The 19113-nt window shown below is 38.7% G+C and overlaps 1 protein-coding gene across 2 annotated transcripts in view; it reads left to right on the top strand.

Annotated features, from left to right (window-relative positions):
* WSB1 (WD repeat and SOCS box containing 1) overlaps positions 1-16452 on the top strand; it is a 21020-nt gene extending 4568 nt beyond the window's left edge. The window contains exons 2-9 of one of the 2 annotated variants that reach the window (XM_017864928.1): positions 4287-4455; positions 5860-6128; positions 7561-7692; positions 9559-9659; positions 11902-12074; positions 12835-12948; positions 14310-14417; positions 14990-16452. In XM_017864928.1, coding sequence (XP_017720417.1) covers positions 4287-4455; positions 5860-6128; positions 7561-7692; positions 9559-9659; positions 11902-12074; positions 12835-12948; positions 14310-14417; positions 14990-15149 — 1226 coding nt within the window. In that variant the 3' untranslated portion in view covers positions 15150-16452. The remainder of the gene's footprint in view (positions 1-4286; positions 4456-5859; positions 6129-7560; positions 7693-9558; positions 9660-11901; positions 12075-12834; positions 12949-14309; positions 14418-14989) is intronic. The other variant, XM_017864929.1, reaches the window with a different exon arrangement.
* Positions 16453-19113: the final 2661 nt, after the last annotated feature.

Genomic DNA, 19113 nt, shown 5'->3' with positions numbered 1-19113 from the left:
TTTTTTTTTTTTTTTTTTTTTTTTTTTTTTTTGAGACAGAGTCTTGCTCTGTCACCCAAGCTGGAGTGTGGTGGTGAAATCTTGGCTCTCTGCAACCTCTGCCTCCTGGGCTCTAGCAATTCTGCCACTTCAGCCTGGGACTACAGGTGCATGCCATCACACTTGCTAATTTTAAAAATTTTTTGTAGAGACGAGGTACTCTATATATCCCAGGCTGATCTCAAACTCATGGGCTCAAGTGATCCATTCACCTTGGCCTACCAGAGTATTGGGATTACCAGTATGCCTGTCCTATTACCACTGTACACAAGGTGTTCCATGATTGTGGTCAAGGTAGAAGAAAAATATAGAGTAACCTTAAAATACAATCTAGACTGGGCATGGTGGCTCATGCCTGTAATCCCAGCACTTTGGGAGGCTGAGGCAGACAGATCACCTGAGGTCAGGAGTTCAAGACCAGCCTGGCCAACATGGTGAAACTCCATCTCTACCAAAATATACAAAAATTAGCTGGGCGTGGTGGTGGGCACCAATGATGGTGCATACCTATGATCTCAGCTACTCGGGAGGCTGAGGCAGGGAGAATTGCTTGAATCCGGGAGGTGGAGGTTGCAGTGAGCAGAGATCGTGCCACTGCACTCCAGCCTGGGCAACAGAGCGAGCCTCTGTCTCAAAAAAAAAAAAAGAAAGAAAAGAAAAAGAAAATCTTTTATGAGAAATTTAGTCTTGCTTATGCTTGCTAAGGGAGAGCTTAATTTTAGTCTCATTTGCTAGATGTTCTTGAAATTGAATGCAAGGGCTGTTCCTCATTGTATACAAGTTACATAAATATTCTCTGTAGAGACTTTTAAGTTGATTTTAAACTTGCTTCCCTTATATGTGAACTTAGCATTTTTTTCCCCTCCTAAAATTTATGAGTTTTAAAAGATAGATGTGGTTAAACAGGAATCCAAGTTAAAAAAAAAATATGCCTGATGCAGTGGCTCATGCCTTAATCTCACCGCTTTGGGAAACCAAGGTGGGAGGATCACTTGAGGCCAGAAGCTGGAGACCAGCCTGGGCAACATAGCAAGACCCTATCTATAAAAAATTGTTTTTTTGCCGGACGTGGTGGCTCATACCTGTAATCCGAGCACTTTGGGAGGCTGAGGCAGGTGGATCAAGAGATCAGTAGTTCGAGACCAGCCTGACCAACATGATGAAACCCCGTCTCTACTAAAAATACAAAAAATAATAATAACAATTAGGGCGTGGTGGTGCATGCCTGTAATCCCAGCTACTTGGGAGGCTGAGGCAGGAGAATTGCTTGAACCCGGGAGGCAAAGGTTACAATGAGCCAAGATCAAGCCGCTGCACTCCATCCTGGGCGACAGAGCAAGACTCTGTCTTAAAAAAAAAGAAAAAAAAGTTTGTTTTTGTTTTTTTGTTTTTTTAAGTTAGCCAAGTGTGGGGGCATGTGCCCGTAGTCCCTGCTATAGCTACTCAAGAGGTTGAGGCAGGAGGATCATTTAAGCCTACGAGTTTGCCTCAGCACTCCAGCCTTGGCAACAGAGCAAGACCCTGTCTAAAAAAATTACGCAGGTAGGGGTTGCAAATTCAGAGGCCAGGCATATAAAGAACCCTGGTAAAAGGAACAAATAAGGCTGTGGGTTGGGAAAAATGTAAGGAAACCTGAGCAGCATGCTGTTTCTGAAATCATTTGTATGTTAAAAGTATCTGCAGGCATTTGAGGGTCACTAAGTTTGTGAATTTTGTATTAAGAAAGTTATGTGGCTCACACTTGTAATCCCAGTACTTTGGGAGGCTGAAGGTGGGAAGATCACTTGAGCCCAGGAGTTTGAGACAGCCTGGGCAACAAAGGGAGAACTTACCTCTACAAAAATAAAAACATTAACTGGGTGTGGTGGTGCATGTCTGTGGACCCAGCTGCTTGGGAGGCTGAGGAAGGAGGATCGCCTGAGCCTGGGAGGTCGAGGCTACAGTGCCCCGTTATTGTGCTACTGCACTCCAGCCTGGGTGACAGAGCGAGACCCTGACTCAAGAAAACAGAAAGTTATGTGACTGCCAGTAAAGTTAATGTCATCTTAAGCTGTGCTAATACGGGGTGGGTGGGTGGGTGAGGGCTTCTGCAGCTTTGATTAAACCATACCTGAAGTATTGTGGTTAGTTCTGGGTGCCACTTTGATGAGGGCCACTACTAACTAGAATTTATCCAGAAAGGTATGATGAAGTTAGGATGGGAAATGGACTTGAAACCATGTGATCTAAGGTATGATTGGAAGGATAGAGATCTTTTAGCCTGGTAAAAAGATTTCATTCATGGCTATCTTCAATATATAAATGTTATGAGGATAGCAGTAGGCTTATTCTCTTAGGTCAGAATCAGTACTGAGTGGGTAGAGTGGTACGAGGAAGATTTTGAGTCATTAAAAGCCGTCTCAGTTGCACCAAAATAGTGTAAGCCTAATTATGAATATCATAAAAACCACACCTATTTGTTAAGGTGTCAAGAGTTGGGCAGATAACATATTTAAATCACTGTAGAATGGGAGCATATATGTGTGCTTTCATATTCATTCAATAAATATTTACTGAGCACCTGTCATATGCCAGGTGCTATGCTAACTATTGACGGAGCATACATTCAAACTGAACAAGTACGTTTTGGGTGTGTGTGTGTATATATGTGTATATATGTATGTGTCCATGTCCAGGTTCTCTAACTATAGCAGTGTAAGTGGTTCTTACATGAACAGCAGTACATAGACTATATTAAAGGTTAGATGTTGGAAAGTTTAAACCAGAAATACATAAAAATTTATTATACACTGTACAATTGACCAGACAACTGACCACAAAATAGATAATAGGGAAAATTAAGACCAACCCAAAATAGGTGATACACTAATAAAGAAGCTCCTTTCCCCAAATTGAGAAAATTCTAACTGAGTTTGCATGCATACATTGCAGTATGAGCTTGTTGATCATGCTTGTTATTAAATATGGAAGTAGTATTCTCCATATACTCTGGTAATATGCCAATTTTTGTTAGGAATACAAAATTTTAGTAATCTGAATTTAAAATTGTCCGTTTTTTGTCCTTAAAAAACAAAATACTTCCATTTTTGAGTCAGTGTGAGGCCCATTAGGAAGACTCTTAGGGACCACTATTTGACAATCACAAATATAATGCATTTTGGTTTTATTTCTTTTTTTTTTTTTAATGACAGAGTCTTCCTCTGTCACCCAGGCTGGAGTGCAGTGATGCAGTCGTGGCTCACTACAGTCTCCACCTCCAAGGCTCAAGCAGTTCTTATGCCTCAGCCTTCCAAGAAGCTGGTATTACAGGCATGCTCCAGCATACCACCATGCCCAGCTATAATGCATTTTCTTTTATTTTAGCTTTTTTGTTTTTGAGACAGAGTCTCACTCCACCCAGGCTAGAGTACAGTGGCACTTTCTTGGCTTATTGCAACCTCTGCCTCCTGGGTTCAGGCAGTTCTCTTACCTCATGCTGGGATTACAGGTGCCCAACACCACGCCCAGCTGATTTTTGTATTTTTAGTAGAGACAGGGTTTCACCATGTTGACCAGGCTGGTCTCGAACTCCAGACCTCAAGTGATCCACCTATCTCAGCCTCCCAAAATGTTGGGATTACAGGTGTAAGCAACCACACCAGGCCTATAATGCATTTCTAAAGCACTGGTTGGACTAGACAACCTTTAAGTCTCTTCTAGTTCTGAGGGTTTTGTGATTTTTATGACCTGGCCTGAAAAGGACACAAATACTTGTTTGGATAGCATATTTTATAGTGCTTTCCTTTGAGTAATGGTGTAATATTGTATTTTATAGTGAGGTATGGTTTTTGAAAGCTAAGAAATTTAATTTGGAAGATACTTTGCCAGCTAAGTTTAATTTCTTGCATTTTAAATGTTAATAATTTGATGAGAACATAATACAATGCAAAAGTTAGGACTTTTGTAATTGTTAAATCTAATTGGTCATTACATTATTATTACTTGACCAGTTTTTTTACTGAAACTTTCTTTAAAACTCTTGTATTGGGAAATTTTAGGGAAATCACTTTATCAAAACTTGGAGATAGTCATTATCATTAAGGGGTCTTCATATACTGCATACCCCCGGTTAGAGGATGGAATGCAGAACTCATTATACTTTGTCTGCATGGAAGAAGGAAGAAACTCAATCCCAAAGTAATATGGAAGCAGTCTCACATGTATTGTTGGTTATATATGATATCAAGTATTTTTATTTTTCCTTTTAGTGAGATCACGTACTATAGGTGAACTTTTAGCTCCTGCAGCTCCTTTTGACAAGAAATGTGGTCGTGAAAATTGGACTGTTGCTTTTGCTCCAGATGGTTCATACTTTGCTTGGTCACAAGGACATCGCACAGTAAAACTTGTTCCGTGGTCCCAGTGCCTTCAGAACTTGTAAGACTTTTTCTTTTCTGTATTTTGTATCTGTTTGTGGAATTTACTATTTTCTCTCAGTGTAGGGTAATAAAAACATTTTGATATTTAAGTTTTACTTTATAGATGGTGTTGTGAGTTTTAATCATGGGCTGAATATATTTATTGGAAATTTTGTGTAAAGAATTCTTTGGGCCAGGCGCAGTGGCTCAGGCCGGTAATCCCAGCACTTTGGGAGAACAATGCAGGCAGATCACTTGAGGTCAGGAGTTTGAGACCAGCCTGGCCAATATGGTGAAACCCCATCTCTACTGAAAATACAAAGACTAGCTGGGCATGGTGTGGCACACCTGTAGTCCCAGCTACTCAGGAGGCTGAGGCAGAAGAATTGCTTGAACCCAGGAGTCGGAGGTTGCAGTGAGTCAAGATAGCACCACTGCATTCCAGCCTGGGTGACGGAGCCAAACTCTGTCTCAAAAAAAAAAAAAAGAATTGTCTGGTCTTATTTATACATTAAGTTTTTCTGTACATTAAAGTCAGATTGTGTCTAACAAATGCATATATATAGTGTTGTGCCAGAGCAGGTGACTTCTGTGATGTGAAGCTTTTTGGATTCACTTGGATTTTACAACATGTTGGATAACTGATGCATAGTAGTAGAGACAGGGGTTTCACCATTTTGGCCAGGCTGGTCTCGAACTCCTGACTTCAGCTGATCCACCCTCCTCGGCCTCAAGTGCTAGGATTACAAGCGTGAGCCACCAAGCCTGGGCCTTTGTTGTTGTTGTTTCTGTTTTTAATGGACATATGGTCCCTCTGCTTGGGTAAATTGAGTTTGGATGTTTGTTGAATGTTTTTCTAAAATGTTATAATATGCTATATTGGATCTTTCCCTGTTTTTTTTTTGTATCTAGTAGACCTTCATGGTTATAGTCACTAATGTTCTCATTACGTATTACTTGAGGTCTAGAACCTATGGGAAACTGGTCATGGTTTGAGGATTTTTTTTCTCCCTTAAGGCAATTTTCTGGTATCAGCTTGACCATATCTTAAGTTACTGGGTTTTTTTTGTTTGGTTGGTTGGTTTTTGCTTATTTATATTTGTGTTTTTAGGTTGAAGGAGCACCAGTTGATACGGTGGTTTTGAGGAAATTTTGGGAGGCAAATAAGTTATAATATAAATTGCTTTATTGTTGAACTTACTACTCAGTCACTGAGAATTTCTATTAATGACCTGAATTTATTCGGTCCTTCTCTCATAGTTCCAATAGCAACCTTTCCCTTCCTATCTATAGGATTATATTGTTATTTGGTGTCATTATAACAACACTGAGGTTATTTTAACAAACAGTTGTAATTATTCAATGTCCAGAGGAGTCCAGAGTGAATAATAATACAATTTCCATCTGACTTCCCCCACCCCAGTCTCTTGCATGGCACCAAGAATGTTACCAATTCAAGCAGTTTAAGATTGCCAAGACAAAATAGTGATGGTGGTCAGAAAAATAAGCCTCGTGAACATATTATAGACTGTGGAGATATAGTCTGGAGTCTCGCTTTTGGGTCGTCAGTTCCAGAAAAACAGAGTCGCTGTGTAAATATAGAATGGCATCGCTTCAGATTTGGACAAGATCAGCTACTTCTTGCTACAGGGTTGAACAATGGGCGTATCAAAATATGGGATGTATATACAGGTATGGATTCATAGTTTTTAAAGCAAATGTATTATTTTGTGATGCAGGGCACTACTCATAGGCACTGGAGTTAGGTTTTGAGGATTTCAGCTTACTGAAAAGCAAGAATTGATGGCATAAGTGTGTCTTTATAATTTGACCTGAATATCACCTTCTTCAGCTCATTTTAATTTAGGAAAATGATAAGAGTTCGTATTGCTTCATCACTCTTAAGAGAGTAGTATAGTAGGAAAGGCTTTTCTAGGGAATGTTTAATTAGTTGTCCTTTATAACCTAGTTACTTAGTTAATGACTCACATGGTCAAGGTGTTTTGTGCTTTTTCAATGATTGATAGCTTAGAGGTTTTCAAGGTCAATCAAATTTCAACAATCATTATCTCAACTTGGAAAGGCTTAGTGAAAGTTTAGATAGGTTGAGAAGTTAAATTCTTTGGGCAACTAAAAATCAATGTGTTGCTTATTGCCTAAAACACTTTCTGGTATGTAATATTACTCAAAAATGTAAAGGATTTTTAAGGAAGCATTAAAACAACATATACATTAGAACATAACAAGTGATACTAACATAGGTGATAATGAGTCAGAATTTGGGTTCTTGAAAAAAGTAGGATGAACACATAGATTTTCTTAGAAAACAAAGCTCTTAGGCCCGGCGCGGTGGCACAAGCCTGTAATCCCAGCACTTTGGGAGGCCGAGATGGGCGGATCACGAGGTCAGGAGATCGAGACCATCCTGGCTAACACGGTGAAACCCCGTCTCTGCTAAAAATACAAAAAACTAGCCGGGCGAGGTGGCGGGTGCCTGTAGTCCCAGCTACTCAGGAGGCTGAGGCAGGAGAATGGTGTAAACTCAGGAGGCGGAGCTTGCAGTGAGCTGAGATCTGGCCACTGCACTTCAGCCTGGGCGACAGAGCAAGACTCCGTCTCAAAAAAAAAAAAAGAAAACAAAGCTCTTACGGTATTATTTAAATACAGTTTTTTCATTGGGATCATGTTTGAAAACTAAAGTTGTTGTGGGATAACATGAATCTTTGGGGGAGCTTAACATTTCCTAGGCCAGGGAAATAACAAGCAAAGAAATAATTTGATTTTATATTTTAAAGTTCATGCCTGTAATTCCAGCACTTTGGGAGGCCAAAACTGGGGGATCACTTGAGCCCAGGAGTTCTAGACAAGCCTGGGCAACATGGTGAGACTCCATCACTACAAAAAAAAAAAAAGCGAGCCATGGTGACTTGTAACTATAGTTCCAACTATTTCGGAGGCTGAGGTAGGCGGATTGCTTGAACCTAGGAGGTGGAGGCTGTAGTGAGCCAAGATTGTGCCATTGCACTCCAGCCTGAATGACAGAGTGAGACCCTGTCTCAAGAAAAATAAGAACAAAACAAAAACATTAATACTGTCTTTTTTGTCCCTTTTCTATCGTATTTAGGAAAACTCCTCCTTAACTTGGTAGATCATACTGAAGTGGTCAGAGATTTAACTTTTGCTCCAGATGGAAGCTTGATCCTGGTGTCAGCTTCAAGAGACAAAACTCTCAGAGTGTGGGACCTGAAAGATGATGGTATGTCTTTTTTTCCCAACTATGAACTCTAGGATTCGTTTCTTGATACTACTATTGAGAGGTATTGGGAACATTTGGGGCATTTGACTTTAAAAATGGCATGTGATCAAAGTTCCTTTTCTCTGCCTAACATTTTGGTTCCTTTCCTGAATAGGTCAAAGAAAAACATAAATGTGACCCAGAATAGGAGCCAACAGTTATTCGAAGTAAATGATCTGATATTATTCAGAAACTCATAGATCTGTATCAACTATCTGAGGACCAAATATGGATCAGATTTAGGGTTTTATGGAACCAGTCTGTTTATGTCCCCTTAGGGAGGGTTATTAACTTATTGCATTGGCTTAGGGAAAATTTAGGTAGATCTTGAAATAACTTAGTATCTGATAAAATTTAAATTAAAACATGACCTACATACCAGAATTTATAATACGTAAATATGAGTAAGCATTATAATAAATTGGCTAGGTTAAGACATGCTTGTATAAAAAGTGAAAGATTTACTGTCCAATACAATAGAAAGATATGTTGGTGTCAAGTACTCACCTTTCTCTAAGCCTTACAAAGTTTTGGAGATGCTACCTCATTTGAGATGAGCATCTCTTCCCCTTTCTTAGTCCCTAATGAAAGAGTTTATATGTTTAACTAAAACCTTAAATTTAAGGTCTGTTGGTGCTCTAACAGCCTCAAGCTAGAGGTTAACAGGCTTGCCTAGGGGTAATAAAGCTTTAATTGATTTAGTAGGAAACAAAACCCTCAGATCTGGAGATGTTCCAGCTGATAAGTAGTAACCATTCCTTAATAAAATACTATGCTAACATTAACAAGTCATGAAGGACCTTCTCTGCATTTTATCTGCTCAGCTGTTGAGGTGCAAAGGGATCCCAACAGTTGAAATATTTTAATAATTTTTATTTTCTTTTGCATATCGAATGATGCTTGCTTATCTCAAACTAATTTCAGCAGTGTACATGTTTTAAGAACATAGGCTTAGTAAAATATAAGCTCCAAGATAGTAGGGTCCTTGCCTTATTTCCAGCTATATCCTCAGTGCCGGCATAGGGCCTGGCATGCATAGGCACTCAGTAAGTTTTTGTAAAACTAAGAGTTCAGTATACTTAAGCATAGCTGTGTGCTGTGGGCATAATACACAAGGACTTTGGAGTGGGTTGTAGGTTTTCAAAAAGGAAGAATGAAAAGGCATTTTGAAGATGGTCAAGTTTCTTAACCTTGCTGTTGTGTTCTAGTTCCTTAACTTTTAAAATAAGGGGATTGAACTAAAAATTTGGTCTTCTATAGATGGGGTGGGGCTGGGGTGTCCCAGACTTTTTCTGTCACTTAGGCTGGAGTTCTGTGGTGCCATCTCAGCTCACTGCAGCCTCTGCCTCCCAGGTTCAAGTAATTCTTGTGCCTCAGCCTCCCAAGTAGCTAGGATTACCGGCATGCACCACCATGCCTGGCTAATTTTTTTAATGTTTTTTTTAGTAGCAATGAGTTTCACCCTGTTGGCCAGACTAGTCTCGAACTCCTGGCCTCAAGCGATCCACCCACCTCAGCCTCCCGAAGTGTTGGAATTACAGACAAGAGCCATCGCGCCAGGCCCCAGACTTCTTCTTGAAGTGCTAGATGTTAAATATTCGAGGCTTGTGAACCATGCTGTCTGCTGTAGAGCACAACGTAAACACACGGACAGGATTGTGTTCCAGTAAAATTTAAAATAAGCAGCTGGTGTATGTCAGTAACCCTTGTTATAGATAAATTGCTTTCAGCTATAAATGTTTGTGATCCTTTGATTTACTGCTGTTTTGAAATACTGTTCATTTGAAGTGGATTCTAGGGTTAATACAGATTATTTCTTTTGTTCAGGAAACATGATGAAAGTATTGAGGGGGCATCAGAATTGGGTGTACAGCTGTGCATTCTCTCCTGACTCTTCTATGCTGTGTTCAGTCGGAGCCAGTAAAGCAGTATGTGTCAAAGTTCTTGTACATTCACTGTGAATTGGATTATGATAATGTGTGCATAATCATTTTAAATCTAAGTAACCTATGAAGTTTGTGCTCGGTGTCATGAATATTTTAAATGTTTTATTTCATGATGGGGGAGAATTTGCATGAAGGAAATTAAATATAGTTATTGATTGCCAAGTGAGAAGTTGGATTGTTTTTAGAGATAATAGAAAATGAGGGGCATATCAGGGTTTTCTTTTTTTTTGTTTTTTTTTGTTTTTTGTAAGTCTAGAAAAGTTTATGTGCTGTAGAAGAGATCTAGTCTATATGTTAAGACATTCCTTTGCTAATTATTTTCTTCTCTGTTGTTCTATTTTTTTGGTCCAGTTTGCTGTTTTTAAAGTTTTGAGTCCCAGCTGGTCCTGTACATTTAACTGAAAAAAAGTAACTTACAATAATATAAAAATAGCAATCATGTATGTCCTAGAGTTAAGGTATAGGTGAAATTTGATACTATTTGTCTTACATAGCATACCTATAGACAGCTTAAGTAAAGTGACTGTTAAGAGGGTTATGCTTATTGATGAACTCTTTTAGTTGTTTACCATTTCTAAGTTAGTATAGTTAAATTGATCTCAGTAGCTAAAAATATTTATAAAATGGTTGAAGTCCAAATACATGTGATAATTAAAATGCACTTTGAATTAATGGAGGGTGAGAGACTAGTTGAAATGCATTTTATTTACCCAAGGAGTATGTTAAAATGATAGTTATAAATGTTGGAAGTTTAAAACAAGATACTCAGTTTAGTTCTTTACAAATCATAAGAAGAACAAAATTAGATGTTGACATTGCTGTTTTAGGCTGTGTGTTTTCCATATGCTTCTTGCTTTCCCTGTCACAGGTGGTGGCAGCAATATTGGTGTGATTGAGGTTATGCTGGCACCACTCGCACACAGGCGCACAATGGTGTTAGCTGGGCAGAAAGAGTGGCATCTCTGGCTACCGGGCTGGGGGCGACCTTTACCATAGGATGAAGTAACCTTGCATTCGGCTGCAAGGTGTACTGTACGTACACAGGTGCTGGTCGATGTCCACTTTCTGCTTTTCTTTCTTTCTTTTTTCTTTTTTAAGTAATTTTCCCCACAGTAAAATTCACTGACTCCTAAGTAAATTGATTTTCCAGTTTTATGGATTTGGGAGTCTGACAAGTGAAACCAATTTAATATAAAGTGTTTGGCTTTCAAATGGTTTCTCTGTGCTGTTTTTTGGAATTCTTTAAAATTCCAGAGATATCTTACATCTTTGATTCAATTTAAAATTTGTACTTATTTTCTTTTAGAAATAATGTATTATGTCTGTGCAGAAAAAAAAAAAAAAGCAAAAAGGATTGCTTTACTCCAAGAGGAGAGATTGTCTTATTAGGATAAACCTCTAAGCTCACATTTAATATAACAGACTGAAGTAAACATTAGAATCCTATTTAGAGCTATTCTGCACAGTTAACTACTAATCTTTAGAATCTAAAATTGTATGTGAACTTATTCTTAAATAATTGAACCATTTTATACTTCAAATGACTTATGATTGTGGTCAGTTTGGGAAAAATAAGATGGTTAAATTTTGATTTATTGAAATGTAACTATTATTTTCATAAAATAGCATTTTCATTTTGTAATGTGGTTTAACATCCTTGTTGTTTGCCAAAGAAATTTCATTTGGCTGTGAATATTCTATTTGCTTGCAGTATCTGTTTCTCTTCCTAGGCTCAAGTTGGTGACCCAAGCCTATTGTAAACAAGTGATTATCTCAAAGGGAGATGCCAATGGAGTAACAATTTGTTAAACTTACGTTTTCTGTCTGTATATTTTTTTAAAAATCTGGTAGTTTCTGGAAAAAAAGAGAAGGGGTTTGTAGTACTTAACCCTATTTATTTCCGTATATTTTAGTTAATTAGTTTTTGGAATAAATGGATTTCAGTATAGCTTTGTGGTTAAATTGCATTGCCTTTATTTTATGTTTAGGCTTATTTTTAAATTAACATTTAACAGAAACATTTGAAATAGAATTTGCATGTCTGCCTTAATTAACTTAAAGACTGATTTTAATCTGACTATGACACTGAGCATATTCTTTAAATTACTCATAATTTATAATGCTTAATATAATCTTAATTAAATTTAGCAGTTTTAGTTTAAGATGTGCCATTTTGTCCTCTGTGTGTCTGAATGAAGCTATAACATTTGCCTTTTTATTGCAGGTTTTCCTTTGGAATATGGATAAATACACCATGATACGGAAGCTAGAAGGACATCACCATGATGTGGTAGCTTGTGACTTTTCTCCTGATGGAGCATTACTGGCTACTGCATCTTACGATACTCGAGTATATATCTGGGATCCACATGATGGAGACATTCTGATGGAATTTGGGTGGGTACAACATGAATTATTTTAGTCTATAATTCATCTCTGCTTATCAAGTTATGTGAATAATTAGAATCACCAACATATGAAACCTAAAATGACAGTCTATTGTAATTTAAAATGTTAGTATTATTTAAGCCCTTGACTAATGGAAAGCTTTAGATATAAATTCTAAAAGTAAATTTGGCTGTCTTGATGCAAGTCTTGCTGCTTAACAGTACCCAGCTATCTATAGAAGTACTAATTATGTTTAGAGTTTTTGGAGAAAAACAGTTACAACCAAAGTTTTTTTTTTTTTTTTTTTTTTTTTGAGACAGTCTTGCTCTGTCGCGGGGCTAGAGTGCAGTGGCGCGATCTCGGCTCACTGCAGCCTCCACCTCCTGGGTTCAAGCAGTTCTCCTGCCTCAGCCTCCTGAGTAGCTGGGACTACAGGCGCGTGCCACCACACCTAGCTAATTTTTGTATTTTTAGTAGAGACGGTTTCACCATGTTGGCCAGGATGGTCTCAATCTCTTGACCTCATGATCCACCTGTCTCGGCCTCCCAAAGTGTTGGGATTACAGGCGTGAGCCACTGTCCCCGACCATAAAATATTAATTCTTTTCAGGTGACTTATAATTTGGATGTATCATTTCTACTCAGTCTTCTCAGTTATATTAACTAAAGCTACTTTAAACACTATTCAAAGACAGATGTACTTTGTACCTGGGTAATTTTGTTTTCTTGAAGTGACTGATATCCACTGAAAACATGTATTTGACCTCAGGCACCTGTTTCCCCCACCTACTCCAATATTTGCTGGAGGAGCAAATGACCGGTGGGTACGATCTGTATCTTTTAGCCATGATGGACTGCATATTGCAAGCCTTGCTGATGATAAGTAAGTATGTGCATTATAGCTTGACTGACTTACCTTTACCTTTTACATTCTTAAGCCTTAAAGCCTTTCTGCAGTTAAGAGTTTTAATGTCTCTTCCTCAACACGAGCCCCTGGGAGATTTTGTTGTGTCTTAAAGAATATCAGCCAGAACAGTTATCTGTGTAAACTAAAGATAATCCATGCCTCTCCTCTCCCTGTGTTTCTTGTTTAACTTGTTTAGGCATAGTGGGTTGATTTTTAGTCAGCTTTTAGCCCAGCTTCTAGAGATTTTTTAAAGTAATGTCTTAAAGGTTGAAGCAGAAGGAAATTTCTAAAGTGAAACAAATAATAAAACCAAAAGAATTACAAATAAATAATAATTTGTATCCACAACGATTGAGACTAGAATATGAAATATCACATGAATGAGATGTGCTGCTTATTGGTAAGAAGCAGAAACTAGTTGCAATCATCTCATTTTCACATCCTTTTATCATTACAGTGTTCATGCATATAGCATTGAGTAGTTTGGTAACATCAGTTCATAAGGCAACTCTTCTCTTTCCAGAATATTAGCAAACTTACGGAGAGAGGTTTTTTTTTGTTTGTCCGCAACCATTGTTTTCCTGTTTGCTCAGATAGATTCTGCATATTAGTTCTCTGCTGTATTTGTAGACACATTCAGCCTAGGTGAAAAGCTTTTTTTCTTTTCCTGTTTTTTTGTTTGTTTGTTTTTGGGAGACAGGGTCTTGCCTCGTTGCCCAGGTTATAGTGCAGTGGCAAATCACATCTCACCACAACCTTGATTTTCTGGGCTCAGGTGATCCTCCCACCTCAGCCTTCCGAGTAGCTTGCACCACAGGGGTACACTACCACACCTGGCTAATGTTTTAAAAAAATTTTTGTGGAGACACAGGCTCCTGATGTTGCCCAAGCTGGTCTTAAAGTCCTGGGCTCAAGCAGTCTACGCACCTCAGCCTCCCAAAGTGTGTAGGATTATGTTTGTGAGCTACCAGGCCCACCTAGCTTTAAAAAATGTCTTGGGAAAAGGGTGAAACAGACTAGAAGTTGATTATATTGTAAGTGTGGGAAAGTAAGGAGAAAGCTTCCAGGTGTGAACATTCTAGGTTTGAACACTGGGAAGGAGGAAAGGCAACCATGCATTGTAGTCTCTTAAGTGAAAGTTTATCCAGTTTACCAACTGGTATTACAGACCTTAAAATATTTTATAATTGTATAAATCAAGTTACAATAATTGCCTGTTGGTGTGATTTGTGTATTTTGTGACTTATAACTCAATGGTGTTTCTTTCTAAATTTTAAAAAAGTTGCTTTTACCTTATATTTTCTACAAGACAACTAAATAATTTATTTTGTTTTCAGAATGGTGAGGTTCTGGAGAATTGATGAGGATTATCCAGTGCAAGTTGCACCTTTGAGCAATGGTCTTTGCTGTGCCTTCTCTACTGATGGCAGTGTTTTAGCTGCTGGGTAAATCTATTCTCTTTTTTTTTTTTTTTTTTGAGATGAAGTCCCCCAGGCTGGAGTATAATGGTGCAATCTCTGCTCACTGTAGCCTCCGTCTCCCAGTTCAAGGAGATTCTCTTGCCTCAGCCTCCTGAGTAGCTGGGACTACAGGTGCACACCACCACTCCTGGCTAATTTGTTTGTTTATTTGTTTTTCCAGTAGAGTCGGGGTTTCACCATGTTGGCCTGGCTGGTCTCAAACTCCTGACCCTGACCTCAAGTGATCTTCCCACCTCAGCTTCCCACAGTGCTGGGATTACAGGCTTGAGCCACCACACCTGGCTTTCTTTAAGGGGCAACTTAAGGTGGCTTTTAGCAGCTAGTAGTTTATTGTTAGTAAAATTCTAATAAGTATTCTTATATAGTAGTGTTACCTTGTTATAGAATACATCATTGATTAGTTCTTCCTAGTTGGGTTTTAATGTGAAGTTTGTGACTCCAGTACTCACATGTATTGGATGATAAGTTGTTTGAGCTGTAGCGACATTGAAATACATATACCTGGGTGACTAACCATGTGCTTTGTTTCTGTTTAGGACACATGACGGAAGTGTGTATTTTTGGGCCACTCCACGGCAGGTCCCTAGCCTGCAACATTTATGTCGCATGTCAATCCGAAGAGTGATGCCCACCCAAGAAGTCCGGGAGCTGCCAGTTCCTTCCAAGCTTTTGGAGTTTCTCTCCTATCGTATTTAGAAGATTCTGCCTTCCCTAGTAGTAGGGACTGACAGAATACACTTAACACAAACCTCAAGCTTTACTGACTTCAATTATCTGTTTTTAAAGACATAGAAGATTTATTTAATTTGATATGTTCTTGTACTGCATTTTGATCAGTTGAGCTTTTAAAATATTATTTATAGACAATAGAAATACTTCTGAACATATCAAAAATAAACTTTTTAAAAGATGTAACTGTGAAAACATATACATACATGTATATATTTAGATATAAGCTGCTATATGTTGAGTGGACCCTTTTGCTTTTCTGATTTTTAGTTCTGACATGATGTGTTGCTTCAGTAGAGCCACAATATGTATCTTTGCTGTAAAGCATAAGGAATTTTTAAATTCTGGGACACTGAGTTAGATGGTAAATATTGTCTTAAGAAAGTTGAATTGGGTGAGGTGTGGCAGCTCACGCTTGTAATCCCATCAGTTTGGGAGGCTGAGGCGGGCAGATCACCTGAGGTCAGCAGTTTGAGAGCAGCCAGGCAAACATGACGAAACTGTCTCTACTAAAAATACAAAAAAAAAAAAAAAAAAATTGGCCAGGCGTGGTAGTGCACACCTGTAGTCCCAGCTACTTGGGAGGCTGAGGCAGGAGAATTGCTTGAACCCAGGAGGCGGAGGTTGCAGTGAGCCAAGATCACACACTGCGCTCCAGCCTGGGCAACACAGCGAGACTCCATCTCAAAAAAAATAGTTGTGTTGCGTCATACAAAATGTATTCGGTTTTGTTGGAGAGTGTCAGACTGACCTGGAAGTGAAACACAGTTTATGTACAGGGAAAGGATTTTATTATCCTTAGGAGTGTCATCCAAGACATAGAGCTTGAATGTGACATTATTTAAAAACAACAACAAAGAAGGCAGAGCCAGGATATAACTAGAAAAAGGATGTCTTTTTTATTACTCCCCCTCTAAACACTGCTGCTGCCTTAATTTTAGAAAGCAGCTTACTAGTTTACCCTTGTGGTATAAAGAATTATAAATTGTTGTGAATTTGAAAAGTCCATATACTGTATTACTGCTAAATATGTTGTTTGTACTAAGGGACAATTATTTTAAGACCACAGATTTTAAAAAAAAAAAAAAAAAAAAAAAACTCTGTGTTTCTGCAGGGGATGATATTGGTGAGTTGCCAAAGAAGCAATACAGTATATCTGCTTTTGCCTTCTGTTATCTTACCTGCAGATATTAAGAATGTATGCATTATATAAAATGCTCAATTATATATTTTTGTTGAGTTTTTTTAATTAAAGACTTGTAAAACAGTATATTGCAAATGTTTCTTATATAGGTTAGGTGGAGTACTTTCTATCTGTCTCCATTGTAAGATTGATGGTACACCATGGGCAAATCAAGCAAAAAGGACAATGAATAAAGAATGCAGGACTCAGGCGCTGCTCTAGAGTTCATTCAAGGCTCCCCGAGTGCAGCAACTCTTATGGTGGTTTTGTTTTTGGGAGAACTGTTGTGATAATGCGTATTTTAAAAGCATAGGGAAGCTCTAGAACACAGGAAAGTGACTACTAAGTAAAAGAAAAATATCTCTTAGTGGGGAACTACCAGCCTATAGTAAGCCTATCTGGTTAAAGTAGTTATTATAAAAATCTAGCAGTCTGGGTCCTTTGAGAAGGCATAAAAAAAGCAAAACTCTTATGAGCCATGTGTGATTTTGAAGACTCATTTCCACTGAGAAATTATTTGGAAGTTCCTATGGTTAGCTCTGTTAAGGAATGTGAAGATTTGTAGGCGGTGTAGGTTATCAATTTGAAGGCCAGTAGAAAATCTGCTCAAGTTACTTCTTGAGGATCATCTATATTTTACAAAAAGAAGCACAAGAAGCATCTAATCTTTATACTTCTTGTGACTTTTTTTCCCCTGTATTTTACTTGGTAATATATCAGCTTTATAATTTTAAAATATGCTGGCCAGGCACAGTGGCTCACACCTGTAGTCCCAGCACTTTGGGAGGCCAAGGCAGGTGGATCACTTAAGGCCAGGAGTTCATGACCAGCCTGACCAAATAGTGAAACCCCTGTCTCTACTAAAATCATAAAAATTAGCCGGGCATGGTGGCGGGTGCGTGTACTCCTAGCTACTTAGGAGACTGAGGCAAGAGAATTGCTTGAACTGGAGAAATGGAGTTTGCAGTAAGCTGAGATTGTGCAACTGCACTCCAGCCTGGGTGACAGTGAGACTCTAAATAAATAAATAAATAAATAAGATACCATTACTTTTCACACCAGTGCATTATTTTTACTTTCCACACTAACATATCCAGTCAAGTAAAAAGAACAGTCTTTTTTTTTTATTTTTTGAGGCTCACAGTTACCCGGGCTGGAGTGCAGTGGTGCAATCTCGGCTCACTGCCGCCTCCACCTCCTGGGTTCAAGCGATTCTCCTGCCTCAGCCTTCCAAGTAGCTGGGATTACAGGCACTCCCCACCATGCCCAGATAATTTTTTTTTTTTTGTATTTTTAGTACAGATGGGGTTTCACTATGTTGGCCAGACTGGTCTCAAACTCCTGACCTCGTGATCTGCCCGCCTCGGCCTCCCAAAATGCTGGGATTACAGGTGTGAGCCACTGAACCTGGCCCAAAACAGCATTTTTGGAAGCTACATTCTCTGAGATGTTCACCTGTTTGCCACCTCTTCTCGTGAAAACCATAGTGTGCGTGCCAGTGTGAAAGGAAGATTGCAGCATATATGTCAAGTAGAAATGTGTGAATTTTCCATTTGTCTGTGGGAAAGAAGGTAATAACAGTAATAATAGACTGAAGGACCAAAGGAAAATAGGGAAGACGTTGATTATGAATCAGATTCTAGTTACATGATTTGAAAATGACACTGCCTCTTTCTCCTGTTTTGCCACAAGCCTGACATTTGGAGAACTGGCAAGGGATCATTTATGTTCAGATTTGATTTTCTGTTTTAGAATCCCATGGGGTACATGTGAACATAGGAAAATCACACTCAACAGCCAAGCTATCCTTCTGCAATAATGAGATCACTTTAAAACATAACTTGATCTTAGGTTGGCAAATCTTAAACTTAACGATCCTTGAAATTTCCTGCCTGCTGTGACTGATAAAGTTGGATTCAACTGGTTTGCGCTGCTCTTGGATCAGCAAGACCAAAAAAGGTTGGGCTGCACTGTAGCGTGCTTATGGGTTGAGGCAGTGGCAGGGGCAGGGGACTTGGCCGTCAGCCAGCCAGCACAGGAGTAAGAAAATAGCATGAGAAGTTTCATGAGCCAGAAACCATTGAGACAGTGATTACAACCTCCATATTAATCAGATGAAGGTTTGTAGGTGACATAGCATTTTACCCAAGTAATTCTGAACAGACTGTGGCTTATAATACATTTTTAACTAGCAAGTGTATAGACTAAAACAAGTATCTAGAGTTATATATGGATGTACTATCATTTGGTGATAAAAGCATAGAAAAAGCATAAGTTGGAGTATACTGAGGGTTTTTTGTTATTGTTGTTAAATTCTTTTCCATCAGAAGTAAGAGCTGTTGGCAGCAACTAATAAAATACGACCTGGTGACATGCTTATCATAACCTTGGCAGATGTTTATGGTAAGATGCTTGGAAGGAATGAACATTAGTAGGCAATCTCAGCCTGCCCTTTGATCCATAAAGCATTCTTTAGCCAACAGCAAAAATCTGGTCTGAGCTAGGTATAAAGTGACCTGTTTTATTACAGGTGGGTGGAGTAGCTTTGTGTGGTGGTTTTTTGACATTTTGTATACTTGTATTTTTTACTTTGAGATAGGATCTCGCTCTGTCACCCAAGCTGGAGTGCAGTGGTACAATCTCAGCTCACTGCATCCTCTGCCTCCCCTGGTTCAGGTGGTTCTCATGCATAAGCCACCTGAGTAGCTGGGATTACAGGCATGAGCTGGGCCAATTTTTGTATTTTTA

This window comes from Rhinopithecus bieti, unplaced genomic scaffold (genome assembly GCF_001698545.2).
Source record: "Rhinopithecus bieti isolate Rb0 unplaced genomic scaffold, ASM169854v2 scaffold_81698, whole genome shotgun sequence".
In the NCBI taxonomy this organism is placed as follows: Eukaryota; Metazoa; Chordata; class Mammalia; order Primates; family Cercopithecidae; genus Rhinopithecus; species Rhinopithecus bieti.
The sequence above is the reverse complement of the archived record's forward strand: the minus strand, read 5'-3'. Positions and strand labels throughout refer to the sequence as shown.